This window comes from Danio aesculapii, chromosome 22 (assembly GCF_903798145.1).
Source record: "Danio aesculapii chromosome 22, fDanAes4.1, whole genome shotgun sequence".
NCBI lineage: Eukaryota > Metazoa > Chordata > Actinopteri > Cypriniformes > Danionidae > Danio > Danio aesculapii.
Window position 1 is genome coordinate 8,833,742 of NC_079456.1, and position 13,556 is coordinate 8,847,297.

Below are 13,556 nucleotides of genomic sequence, written 5' to 3' on the forward strand. Positions count from 1 at the left end.
AACAACATGAAAGCATGGATCCATCCTGCCTTGTATCAACGGTTCAGGCTGGTGGTGGTGGTGTAATGTGTGGGGGATATTTTGGCACACTTTGGGTCCATTTAGTACCAATTAAGCATCCTGTCAATGCCTACCTGAGTATTGTTGCTGACTGTCTATTCCTTTATGACCACAGTGTACCCATCTTCTGATGGCTACTTCGAGCAGGATAACGCACCATGTCATAAAGCATGAATCATCTCAGACTTGTTTCTTGAACATGACAATGAGTTCACTGTACTCAAATGGCCTCCAAAGTCACCAGAGCTCAATCCAATAGAACTCCTTTGAGATGTGGTGGAACAGGAGATTCACATCATGAATGTGCAGCCGGCAAATCTGCAGCAACTGCGTGATGCTATCATGTCAATATGGACTAAAATCTCTGAAGAATATTTTTAGTACCTTGTTGAATCTATGCCTAGGATAAGGGCAGTTCTGAAGGCAAAAGGGGGTCCAACACGTTGCTAGTAAGGTGTACCTAATAAAGTGGCCGGGAAAAGTGTGTATGTGTGTGTATTTTTATATATATATATATATATATATATATATATATATATATATATATATATATATATATATATATATATATATATAGTCCATGTATATTTTCGCATACAGGCCTACTACAAGTGCTGCTCTCTGCTGCTGCTGGATGCTTGATTCTAGCTCTGCTCGTGATCTTTTGTATCTGCATGAAGCAAAAGAAAACAGCCAAAAAAGGCAAGTGTTACCAAATGCTGACACTGCTCATGTTCATGTTATTAGCATTGCAGAAATGTGAAAATCCCCTCTATAATTAAGTAAACATAAAGATGTCATTATTGTTTCAACAGTTGAGACTCGTGCAGAAGGGATCACATATGCTGATCCCACATTCCACAGAAGAAAAGCACAGAAATCGGTGAGATCAAAAATCATTATCAGCAAAAATCTCTCTGGCTCACCTCTGGGCCATAACTTGGCCTAAGTTTTAGCATACTTTACACCTGGGTCCTTAGCCAAAAACTGACACACACACTGGAAACTGACACATACATTTAGATCATGCTGAGATCTGGCCCACTCCCTGTTGAAATAATGTTTTATAAAAAGGTTCCCTGAATAATAAGGTTTTTATGTGGCACTATGGGGCTGTTTACACCTGGGCTCTTCGTGAATTTTTTTCTCAGTTGTGGAAACATTTCTATTTACACAGGACCCCATAAATGAGTCTTTGTTAAACCTATATGAATGATATGATGAATTGAACTAGGTTTCATCAAATACAGCATCAGATACACTGCATTTTATTTAATCAACATTATTATTTACAGAAACATAAGCACTACATTAGCGGGCAATGTGCTTAATCAAACGCCTGATCACAATTCAACTGTCAAACGTTCTTTATTTATTTTTTGTGGTATGGGATCCTTCATTCTGACGGTGGTCGTCTGTAACGGTACGAATTTGGACCGAAGGTACATACACACAACTACACCAAGAGCAGACCCGCTACGCATAAAACAGCTTTGAGTTGAGACCAGCACAAAGAGAAAAATGTCAGCCAGCTAGAAGGGTTTTGTAGCGTTGGCACAATTCTGGCCCATTATCATCTCACGGATGCTGAGACTGAGCCAACCGTGTCGCATTTTAGCCAGAACCGACTCAAATGTGCTTGCTATCTGAAGTTTGTTTGAATGCAGATTGACAGATTACACATTATATGCTTTAATTAATCTCTATGCACGTGTGTTTGTTTTGTTTTAGGGTGTTCAAGAGGAGCCTGATGTGGAGTATGTAGGAGTCGCTGTGAGACGTTGATCAAACTTTTGATCAAACCTGTGAATCATTTTAAGGGCTGCCAGTGACTAGATCACAACCTACTTAAAAAGGAATTACTATATCAGTGTGGTTGTTTTTAATGTGTTTTTAGGTGTTTTCTAATATCTAACACATTTGACCTTGTGAGCATTTGCAGTGTTAATGCAATATGACTGAATGTATTTCCAACTACATCTGGAAGTGTCTGAAAACGTGAAATAAAAAGTGTGCAAAATAAAAATGTATGTTCATGAATTTAAAATGTTTTGAATTGTTAAAATTGACCAGATCATCATGACTGTGAATGTGGAATGTAACATGAATTTGGTTTCATGCATATGAATTTGAATAATTTTTTTTTTTTGGCGTGGATTTTTATTAAGACTCTTCTGACTCCATAGAAAGTGGACAGGATTATATTTCCTCATGTATTTAGTGTTGTCCAATTGTGATCTGATCTGCAAAAATGCATCTTATAGTGACCCACATATGACAATTTTGTCAACATTTACTCACCCTTTACTTGTTCCAAACTTTTATGAGTTTATTTCTTTTGGGTAAACAGCCTTATATGCAATCTAACTACTTTTAGTAACTCTAATCTTTACTAACTACAAGACACCGTCCCTCAGCATCGACAGCAATAAACATCTTGAAAACGAGCTGAATATGTTCTATCGTAAGTTTGACACCTTTGACCAGACACCTCACACCTGCCCGGACCATCTTCCTACACAGCCATCAACACCACATCAACACAGCCCGGACCATCTCCCTACACAGCCATCAACACCACATCAACACAGCCCGGACCATCTCCCTACACAGCCATCAACACCACATCAACACAGCCCGGACCATCTTCCTACACAGCCATCAACACCACATCAACACAGCCCGGACCATCTCCCTACACAGCCATCAACACCACATCAACACAGCCCGGACCATCTCCCTACACAGCCATCAACACTACATCAACACAGCCCGGACCATCTCCCTACACAGCCATCAACACCACATCAACACAGCCCGGACCATCTCCCTACACAGCCATCAACACCACATCAACACAGCCCGGACCATCTCCCTACACAGCCATCAACACCACATCAACACAGCCCGAACCATCTTCCTACACAGCCATCAACACCACATCAACACAGCCCGGACCATCTCCCTACACAGCCATCAACACCACATCAACACAGCCCGGACCATCTCCCTACACAGCCATCAACACCACATCAACACAGCCCGGACCATCTCCCTACACAGCCATCAACACCACATCAACACAGCCCGGACCATCTCCCTACACAGCCATCAACACCACATCAACACAGCCCGGACCATCTCCCTACACAGCCATCAACACCACATCAACACAGCCCGGACCATCTCCCTACACAGCCATCAACACCACATCAACACAGCCCGGACCATCTCCCTACACAGCCATCAACACCACATCAACACAGCCCGGACCATCTCCCTACACAGCCATCAACACCACATCAACACAGCCCGGACCATCTCCTGTAAAAAAAATCTTATGTTCTATTTACAAAAAAAAATTGTGGTAACACTATTGCACGTATTATTTTAAAGTAAATTTCAAGGCTTGATTTTTTTTTAGCAAAAACCACTTGAATGAATCATGTGAAAATTACTACAATTTTTGAGTAATAGATGAAGATTTTAATATTATTAGCGGAATGTGCTTTTATAATTTAAGCAAATCCACCCCCATTTAATCATATTTTGTTTTTAACAAAAACACTTGAAAGAATCATGTGAAAATGACTAGTTTTTTTTTTTTGAGTGATAGATGATTATTTTAATATTATTAGTGGAATATGCTTTTATAATATATGCAAATAAATCCCCATTTACTCAAATGTATTAATGAAAATTACTCCTTCATAAAGTGTAAAATATATAATGTAAAATGAAATACATACACAATACATTTTGGCCAAATATCATTTTATTACATGTTACACTGATAACAAAATGGTACAATATGTTAAACAAATTTATATAAAATTTACAGCAATGCTAATCTCTGATATAAATTCCTTTATCCATGTCATGGAAAAAACTGACCTGTCAACTTTCCTTTGTAGGAATAGTCACATTTTAGACAAAATTCGACAGAATTAGTGTATTGCATAACATATAAAACCAGTATAAAAGCTGTATCTCAAAATATTAGCAACACATTCAATCAGTCAATGCAATGAAATTTCCCCAAAAGGTTGTAGCAGTGAATTTGTGTCAGAAACTTACATTGTAAGTGATTTAAAGTGATTTTAATGGGTTTTTAAGTGATTTTAATTTGGGGAATATTTGTATAAATCCAGTTCAGCAATTCTAGATTTTCCAAGCTAGCCATGACTTACTCATCCTCCAAGACAATGCAGAAGTCCTCATGGTTGGTCATCCCTCTGACAGACAGCAATTCTCTGTGCATTCCCACACTGTAAAATAAACATTACGTTTATTATATTGAAACTATGCAGTTGTACATTTCAAATGTTTAAGGTTTACTAAAACACATTAAGGAAAGCTATTAAGGAAATAAACCATTTCTTTGTATCTCTGTGAACAGTAATTCTCCAAAGTGTTTGAGTAGACATTGCTGACTTACACTATAACACAAGTACACAAGTATTTTGACTTATAATGGACAGGGTGTTTAAATGTATACTAGTGTACTGAAATTTATAAAAACAAACCATGTTTAATGAATAGTGCATTCAACAATGTAGTGCTTGTGTTATTTTTTTGTAAGCTTGCAATAATATAAAATGCAGTTTTCTGAAGACCATAAATATCTGAAATGGTTTGAGACACTTACATTGCACTCCTGGATGAGCTCTTCCTCTTCTTCATACAGATAGACCAGCAACAGAGTACGACATCTCTTGTTTCATCCCTGATTTAATGTGAGGTTTGATGCAAAAAAAGTGTAGAAATTAGTAAAATTGCCTAATAATAATAATAATAATAATACACAAATAACATTATTTAAAAAATACCTTATGTATGGCACCCATTCTCTTTATCAAAATCTGCCTTAATAAACCGCTCCTCTTTAGTGGGAAAATACTTTGAACGTTTTCTTCATTGATCTGAAAAATGAGTCACTGGGCGTTGCAGGCACTGTTATTCAATGGTTCAGATCTTACCTCTCTGACAGGTCATTCAGGGTGTCTTGGAGGGGAGAGGTGTCCAACCTACAGCATCTAAACACTGGGGTACCTCAGGGCTCTGTTCTTGGTTCACTTCTCTTCTCTATCTACACGGCATCTTTAGGACCAGTCATCCAGAAACATGGATTTTCCTACCACTGCTATGCTGATGATACCCAGCTATACCTCTCTTTTCACCCCGATGATCCCTCGGTTCCAGCTCGCATCTCAGCCTGCCTGTCAGACATTTCACACTGGATGAAAGATCATCATCTTCAGCTTAACCTTGCGAAAACGGAAATGCTTGAAGTTTCTGCCAACCCGACTCTTCACCATAACTTCTCAATCCAGATGGATGGGGCAACCATCACTGCATCCAAAATGGTAAAAAGCCTTGGAGTAACGATTGATGACCAACTAAACTTCTCTGACCACACTTCTAGAACTACTCGATCTTGCAGATTCGCACTCTATAACATCAGAAAGGTCCGACCCTTCCTATCTGAACATACAGCTCAACTCATTGTTCAAGCTCTTGTTCTCTCCAAACTGGATTATTGCAACTCTCTGCTAGCCGGGCTTCCAGCTAATTCTATCAAACCTCTTCAGCTGCTCCAAAATGCAGCAGCACGAGTGGTCTTTGATGAACCCAAAAGAGCACATGTCACTCCGCTACTCACCCGTTTGCACTGGCTGCCAGTTGCTGCTCGCATCAAATTCAAAGCTCTGATGTTTGCTTACAAAGCGACCTCTGGCTTTGCTCCTTCTTATCTGCTCTCAGTTCTGCAGATTTATGTGCCCTCCAGAAACTTGCGTTCTGTGAATGAACGTCGCCTTGTGGTTTCATACCTAAGAGGGAAGAAATCCCTTTCCCGAACTCTCGCATTCAATCTGCCCAGTTGGTGGAATGAACTCCCTAACTACATCAGAACAGCAGAGTCACTTGCTGTCTTCAAGAAACGACTAAAAACTCAACTATTTAGTCTCCACTTTCCTTCCTAATCTGTAACTGCCTCTCTGGCTATACCACTGACTGTACTCTCTCTCTCAAAAAATAAATAAATAAATAAATAAAATACAAAAAAAAATTTTTAATGCTTTGCTTCTTAGACTTTACACACCTAAAACTTGTCTATAGCACTTGTTCACTGTTGCTCTTATAGTTGTGTAAATTGCTTCCTTGTCCTCATTTGTGAGTCGCTTTGGATAAAAGCGTCTGCTAAATGACTAAATGTAAATGTAAATGAAAAATAAAGCAAACAAATATTAGTATTTATGTACAGTATTATATATAAACACAGTTAATTACATTACATCATCAATGCTGTAAAAGGAACCTTATGAAATGGAAAAGCACTAGCTGTGCATAAACCCCATTGAATAGCTAGCTAACTTAGCTTAGCTTAGACTTACCACTTAACAATCTCACTTTTGTTCATCCACCCTGCTTAACTGTTGCCTGATCATTGCTGTTAAATATTACAATGCAAATAATTTGTTCAATTTCATTATATAATTCAGAATGAACATAGCGGCAAATCAATTTCAAATAGGAACGGGTGGTTAAAAACACCTGTGGATCCCTACACTGTTAGCCCGGATTTAGTTTCTACTTAAATATTTAAGCATAATACACTAAAACAAAAAAGTTTGATGATATCACTTTATAATTTTAAGTATATTCTACTAATTTGTTGGCATAGTCCAATGCGCAAATAATTTGAAGTACAATAAACTTAAATTGAAAAGTTATTGAACAGACCACACCTCTTTTTCCCAGTTGTGACAACTGTCTTATTAACAGAGTAATGAGCAGTTGCTTAAGGTATCAGTGTGTATGTAAAATTGATTTCAGCCACGCACTGAGTCGACGGTTTCTGCCTTTGGTTGTGGTTGTGTGGATTCAGGCACTGCTGGCAAAGAACTGGAAGGTGAGTTTAACTCCGAGAGTTGTAAAAACCTCATTTAAAATTTCGCCATTTCGACGGACATTTTTAGACACTGGCTATCTTATCTGTATAATGTTTATTTAGCTGTGAGGGGAGGGGTATTACGGAACCCTGGAAAGGACGTAGTGGAGGAGAAAAAAATTGGTTGGGTGAAAAAAAAATGGGTGAAAGGAAAAAATGGGTGGGAGGAAAATATATATTTCTAAGTTTTTGCGTTCTCTCGCAAAGTTTTGCGTTCCCTCGCAAAACTGTTTCTCCACAAACACTTCCTGTTCACTTCACTCATGTACACCCTCCCGTTTTTGCCGAAATTCTCCCGTATTTTACCATTCTATCCCACTTTCTTTACATTACTGTGCGTCGATCGTCGCCTTTCATATGCTACCTCTGAACCAGTGAATGCATGTATAAGCGCTAACTGACAGACGCGCTCCATACAATAAACTGATCCTAGATCAGCGTCTTTACGCGCCATTTATAGAGGAGCACAGAGGAGCAGGTGTATGTTTAAACTGACGGTTAACGGTTAGCGTTAACGCTAGATAGTTGCTGATTGCGTGCAGTAAAACACGATTTTAACCTGTTTCACTGCCTTTAGGCTTTCACCCGGCCGGCTGCAAGCGGCGTTTTTTTCCAAGAAGATCGCGGGAACACGTGCAGCTGTTTTACGCGGTTTACCAAGGCCTATTATCTGGTAAGTTCCTTTAAGACAACGTAAGCGAATATGTGTATCTTAAGATGTGTATGTGACTAAAAATGCCCTATATTAAAGCTAATTCGCCGTAAACAAGCAAAATAATAAATGTGATGTCAGTGTTCAGACTTTTTCAGTCTGTTAGGTTTCGTAAGGTAAATGTTGTTAATGTTTGCTCATTTGCAGGGAAAATAAAGAGAAATTGATAGAGTTAAGTCTAAAGACAGATTAAATAATGATTTGGAAGTGCAAGTATTGTCCTTTTAGCTGTGAAAAAAGAGCACAAATGTTTAAACATTACAGGCTAAAACACGGAGGTTATACCAGAACCGAGCCTTTTCCTTGTTTACATCAGAAATGTCTGTGCACATTTAAATCATTAAATGCACTAAAAGTTCACCTATCCCGCATTCACCCAAAAACTCCAAATCAGCAACAAAGTATACCAACTAAGTTTAGTTGTCTGTCCTGTGGATTTACAGAGTCTTGTTCAGAGAGTGACTTTTTCACTCATCTACATCGTGCACATCTAAAAGTAAATCATAAAGTCAGATGCCCTTATGAAGACTGTAATTTTGAAAGCAGTGTTTACTCCACCTTCAAAGCACACAAGAGTAAAGTACACAAAAAACAGATCTCAAAGAGGTTTAAATCAGAAATTGTTGGTGACAATATTATAAGCCATGACAGTAATGCTTCACAAGAGCAGATGTCAGATGCTGGTGATATTGAGGACACAGAAGAGTTGAATGAGGTAACTGAATCTGATCTGCACGATTTAGAAAAACAGCTTCAGCACAACTTGGCATCTTTACTACTAAAGATGCACACTGTTTTACACATACCAGAGAGTTCAGTGCAAGATGTGATAGAGCAGCTCTGTCAAATCAATAAGCTCTCACAACCACTTGTACAACACAGAGTCAGGGGCATATTAAACAAATATTGTGCTGACATGGATGAGACTGTTATTAAAGAGATTATCAGTGCTGTGTCAGAAAGTAACATGATGACACATTGTTCCAAAGATGGACCTTTAGGAACTGCCAAAAAAAGAGCAGCCTATGTGCGTAGAGAGTTTCCACTGGTAAATCCAATTGAATATGTTGTGGAGAAAGGCAAAAAAACTCTTGCATATGTTCCCATTGTTCCTATGCTACAGAAGTTGCTTAACAAAACTGATGTTTTAGACAAAGCTATGTCAGAGAAAGTACATGTCCCTCAGGAATTCAGATCATATGCTGATGGGCAATACTTTACTGAAAATCCATTTCTTGCAAAAGATGAGTTTACAATTGCTCTTGTACTTTACATTGATGACTTTGAAGTCGCCAATCCTCTTGGAACATCAAAGCTAAAACACAAGATGTGTGCAGTATACTGGGTTATTGCAAACATACCTTCAAAATATCGGTCAACCCTCAGCTCTATCCAACTTGCTCTACTGTGCAATACCTCCACAGTCAAGGAGTGTGGTTATGCAAAGGTTTTCCAACCTCTGATCTATGATCTAAAATTATTGGAGCAGAATGGCGTTTACCTGGAGCAACTAGGTGCAAGTGTGAAAGGTACAGTCTTGTATGTTGCAGCTGACAATCTTGCTGCCCACTCTCTTGCAGGTTTCCTGGAGAGTTTTACTGTCGACAAGTTCTGCAGATTCTGCGTGGCAAGCAGTAGAGACACTCAACAACAAGAGGTATGTTCTGGTTTCTTTCAGCTCCGAGACAAAGAGTCCCATGACAGGCAGGTGCAAGAGATCAGAGAGAACCCAGGAATGACTCGAGCTTATGGTGTGAAAGGAGCATGTCCTTTAACTGAGAATCTTGAGCACTTTCATGTGGTCAGTGGGTACCCTCCTGACATCTTGCATGATATTTTGGAAGGTATTGTTCCAGTTGAATTGTCCCTTTGCCTTACAGACCTGATAGGCAAGACTTATTTCACCCTAGATATGCTGAATCAGGCCATCAGGTATTTCAAGTACTCATTTAGTGACAAAACAGATCGACCTCAGGTTATTGGAAAGGGATTTTCCAGTAAAGGGACCATTGGTGGAAATGGCCATGAGAACTGGTGTCTCATAAGGCTCCTTCCATTTCTTATTGGTCATTGTGTCCCTGAAGGTGACAACACTTGGGAAATTCTCATGTTGCTTAAAGATATTACTGAGCTAGCTGTAGCACCAACGCATACAGAAGAGACACTTAACTTTCTGGACTGTAAGATAGCAGAGCACAGGCGCTTATTGCAGGCAACATTTCCAGAGTTTCGTTTAAGGCCAAAACATCACTTTGTGGAACATTATCCTCAGCTGGTAAGGAAATTTGGTCCCCTGTCTGAGGTTTGGACAATGCGGTTCGAGGGGAAGCATAAATTCTTTAAGAGGGTAATTCGCACTGCTCAGAACTTTAAAAATGTTGCCATGACACTTGCTACAAGACACCAGAAGGCAGTCAGTTACCATCTCGATTGTAGCTCATTTTTCAGACCATCAGTTGAGATGTCAAAGGTAACTCCAGTTTTGCTTGCCACCTTCCCTCACAGTGTGCAGACAGCAATTGCTCAAAACTTTACAACACCAGAGTCGGTGCTTGAAGCGGCATCTGTCAGTGTAGATGGAATCAAGTATCAACCAGGCATGATACTGTCTTCTGGGTCATGTTCTGGTCTCCCTGCATTCGTCCAGATTCACAAGATAGTTGCAGTTAATGTAGAGATTCTATTTGTCTGTCACAAATTGGCCGCATGGTACAGGGAGCATTTGAGATCTTACCAACTTCATTGTGATAGTGTTACTTCTGTGTGTGTGTTGAAGATGTCAGATTTAAATGATGTCCTCCCATTATCAGCATACAGTGTGCAAGGAGAGCTTATGGTGACACTGAGACGATTTGTACTTTGCTAAACAGCTGTCTGTCATTTTTTTTTCCCCCAGATGGCCATGGAACAGAAATTAACAATGCGAGTTATCGTCTCTGAGGGAGATATAAGAAAGATGACAATGAACCCTCGACCATACATACTTGAAGATTTGATTAGCTGGCTTAAAGGCACTCTCCAAACAAATTACAATTTTACCTTACAGTACCAAGATCCTGAATTTAACAATGAATTATGCAACCTCACAGACTTGTCTGAGCTCCCAGATAAACCAACGATCAAAATCATCCCTATCATTGAGCTTGTACCAGTCCCTGGAGGTTCTGAATTATGTAGTGACACAAGCAGCCAAGCAGACACTGAGATCCTGTCCATCTCTTTGGATAGAAGTTCTCAGTGGCCAGAGGTATTTGAAATTCCTAAATTTCAAGTCGATGTAGAGTATAGACTACGCCAAGGTAACCTGCATTATCTCAGGGATGCAAGCTTTCTTAAAGTCACAAAAGAACTAAAGCATGACATACTCGAGAAATTGGCTGAGACCATGTATGCATTTAAAGCATACCCAACGAAGGAAGATTTTGAGACTGTTGCTAAGGCTTTAGTGCAAACACACCCATGCCTTAAAGAAACCGGGTCACCCTCTGGCTGGAACGGTTGGAAAAATAGCCTTAAGTTTAAAATGGGTAATTATAGAACCAAAATGCGGCAGCTGGGTCGACTTGATGTTACTGTCAATGGTGGCAAGCGAGGAAGTGGCACTACAAATGGCGATCCTCCCAACACACAGATCAAGAAGCCAAAGAAAGGGGAAATAAATTTCCTGCCTGATTTTCCAGAGGGGATGAATGACCAGAACATGGAAGTAGCTCGTGAGGTTCTGGTCAATGAAATGATGAAGACAAAGCCAATGGAATCCCTGGTTAAGAAAGAGATGGATGTGACGTTTGCTTTTCGCAGAAAGGAGATTGTCAACGAGAAGCCTGCCATCAGCCAGGTGGTGCATCGTTGGCCAGCTCTTTTTACAGAAAATCAGGTTTGTGTTAAGTTTCTACATATCATGTAGTGTTGACTGTGTCAGATTAAACAGTGTGAACATTGACTAATGCATTGTTTGCCATGTTTCAGGTTTATTATGAATTTAGCAGAGTGGTAGGGAAAAATCTCAGAGAAAACTTCTTGGATGCACTTGACCATTTGTCTCCAAGCCTCATGGACCTCTTCAAAAAGAAAAAAGGACTTACTGGTCAGCTTTTGGCTGAACTTTTACGCCAGACAAAGGTAATTTAACATACCTACATCAGTCCTGTTTTCCTATGCAGCTTTTCCTCCTTATCCTTTTTGTTTCTTGTCTAATTTTTCTCACCCCCCCACCCCCACCTCTTTTCTCTTCTCTATTTCTCCCCTCTTCTATTCATTTTCTACACATTTTTTTTACCTCTGCATTCTCTATTCTCATAATTTTATCTCCTATTTCCGTTTTGTTTTTTTCCTTAATCTCTTCTTGTCATTTCTTGTAAATTACAGTCAGTGTCCTTATAAAGTGTTTTATTCAATGTTCACTATCGTCTAGACAACTGAGCCAACAGACGTCAGATGCCTTTGTCTTCGGGGACTGCCGGTCATCTTGGGCGATGATCCTTCTGCTTTCTTCAAGACCTGCTTTGTAAGTAAATTCATTTTTATATGTTGCAGATGCATATGAGGGGCCGTGCAAGCCATAATTCATTCTGGCACTCTCACACACACACACACACATGTGTTCTCCTCTCACACACAGGTATTCTTGTATTCTCCTCTTACACCCACGTTCTCTTCTCACACACACGTATTCTCCTCTCACACACACGTTCTCCTCTCACACACACGTTCTCCTCTCACACACACGTTCTCCTCTCACACACACATTCTCCTCACACACACACACACACACACACGTGTTCTCCTCTCACACACACGTTCTCCTCTCACACACACACACACACGTTCTCCTCTCACACACACACGTTCTCCTCTCACACACACACGTTCTCCTCTCTCACACACACACGTTCTCCTCTCTCACACACACACGTTCTCCTCTCACACACACGTTCTCCTCTCACACACACACGTTCTCCTCTCTCACACACACACGTTCTCCTCTCACACACACGTTCTCCTCTCACACACACACGTTCTCCTCTCACACACACGTTCTCCTCTCACACACACACGTTCTCCTCTCTCACACACACACGTTCTCCTCTCACACACACGTTCTCCTCTCACACACACACGTTCTCCTCTCACACACACACGTTCTCCTCTCACACACACACGTTCTCCTCTCTCACACACACACGTTCTCCTCTCTCACACACACACGATCTCCTCTCACACACACGTTCTCCTCTCACACACACACGTTCTCCTCTCTCACACACACACGTTCTCCTCTCACACACACGTTCTCCTCTCACACACACACGTTCTCCTCTCACACACACACGTTCTCTTCTCACACACACGTTCTCCTCTCACACACACACACGTTCTCCTCTCACACACACACACGTTCTCCTCTCACACACACACACGTTCTCTTCTCACACACACGTTCTCCTCACACACACACGTTCTCCTCTCACACACACACACGTTCTCTTCTCACACACACGTTCTCCTCACACACACACGTTCTCCTCACACACACACGTTCTCCTCTCACACACACACACGTGTTCTCCTCTCACACACACACGCGTGTTCTCCTCTCACACACACACGTTCTCCTCTCTCACACACACACACGTTCTCCTCTCACACACACGTTCTCCTCACACACACACGTTCTCCTCTCACACACACGTTCTCCTCTCACACACACACACACGTGTTCTCCTCTCACACACACGTTCTCCTCTCACACACACACACGTTCTCCTCTCACACACACACGTGTTCTCCTCTCACACACACGTTCTCCTCTCACACACACGTTCTCCTCTC

At 40.6% G+C, this 13,556-nt stretch overlaps 1 protein-coding gene across 1 annotated transcript in view; it reads left to right on the forward strand.

Moving 5' to 3' along the window:
- The window catches only part of LOC130216623 (SLAM family member 9-like), a 57,933-nt gene that overhangs the window by 19,434 nt on the left and 24,943 nt on the right, over positions 1–13,556 (forward strand). The window contains exon 4 of the mRNA XM_056448514.1: positions 8,168–8,182. Within this exon, the coding sequence (XP_056304489.1) occupies positions 8,168–8,182 (15 nt within the window). The remainder of the gene's footprint in view (positions 1–8,167; positions 8,183–13,556) is intronic.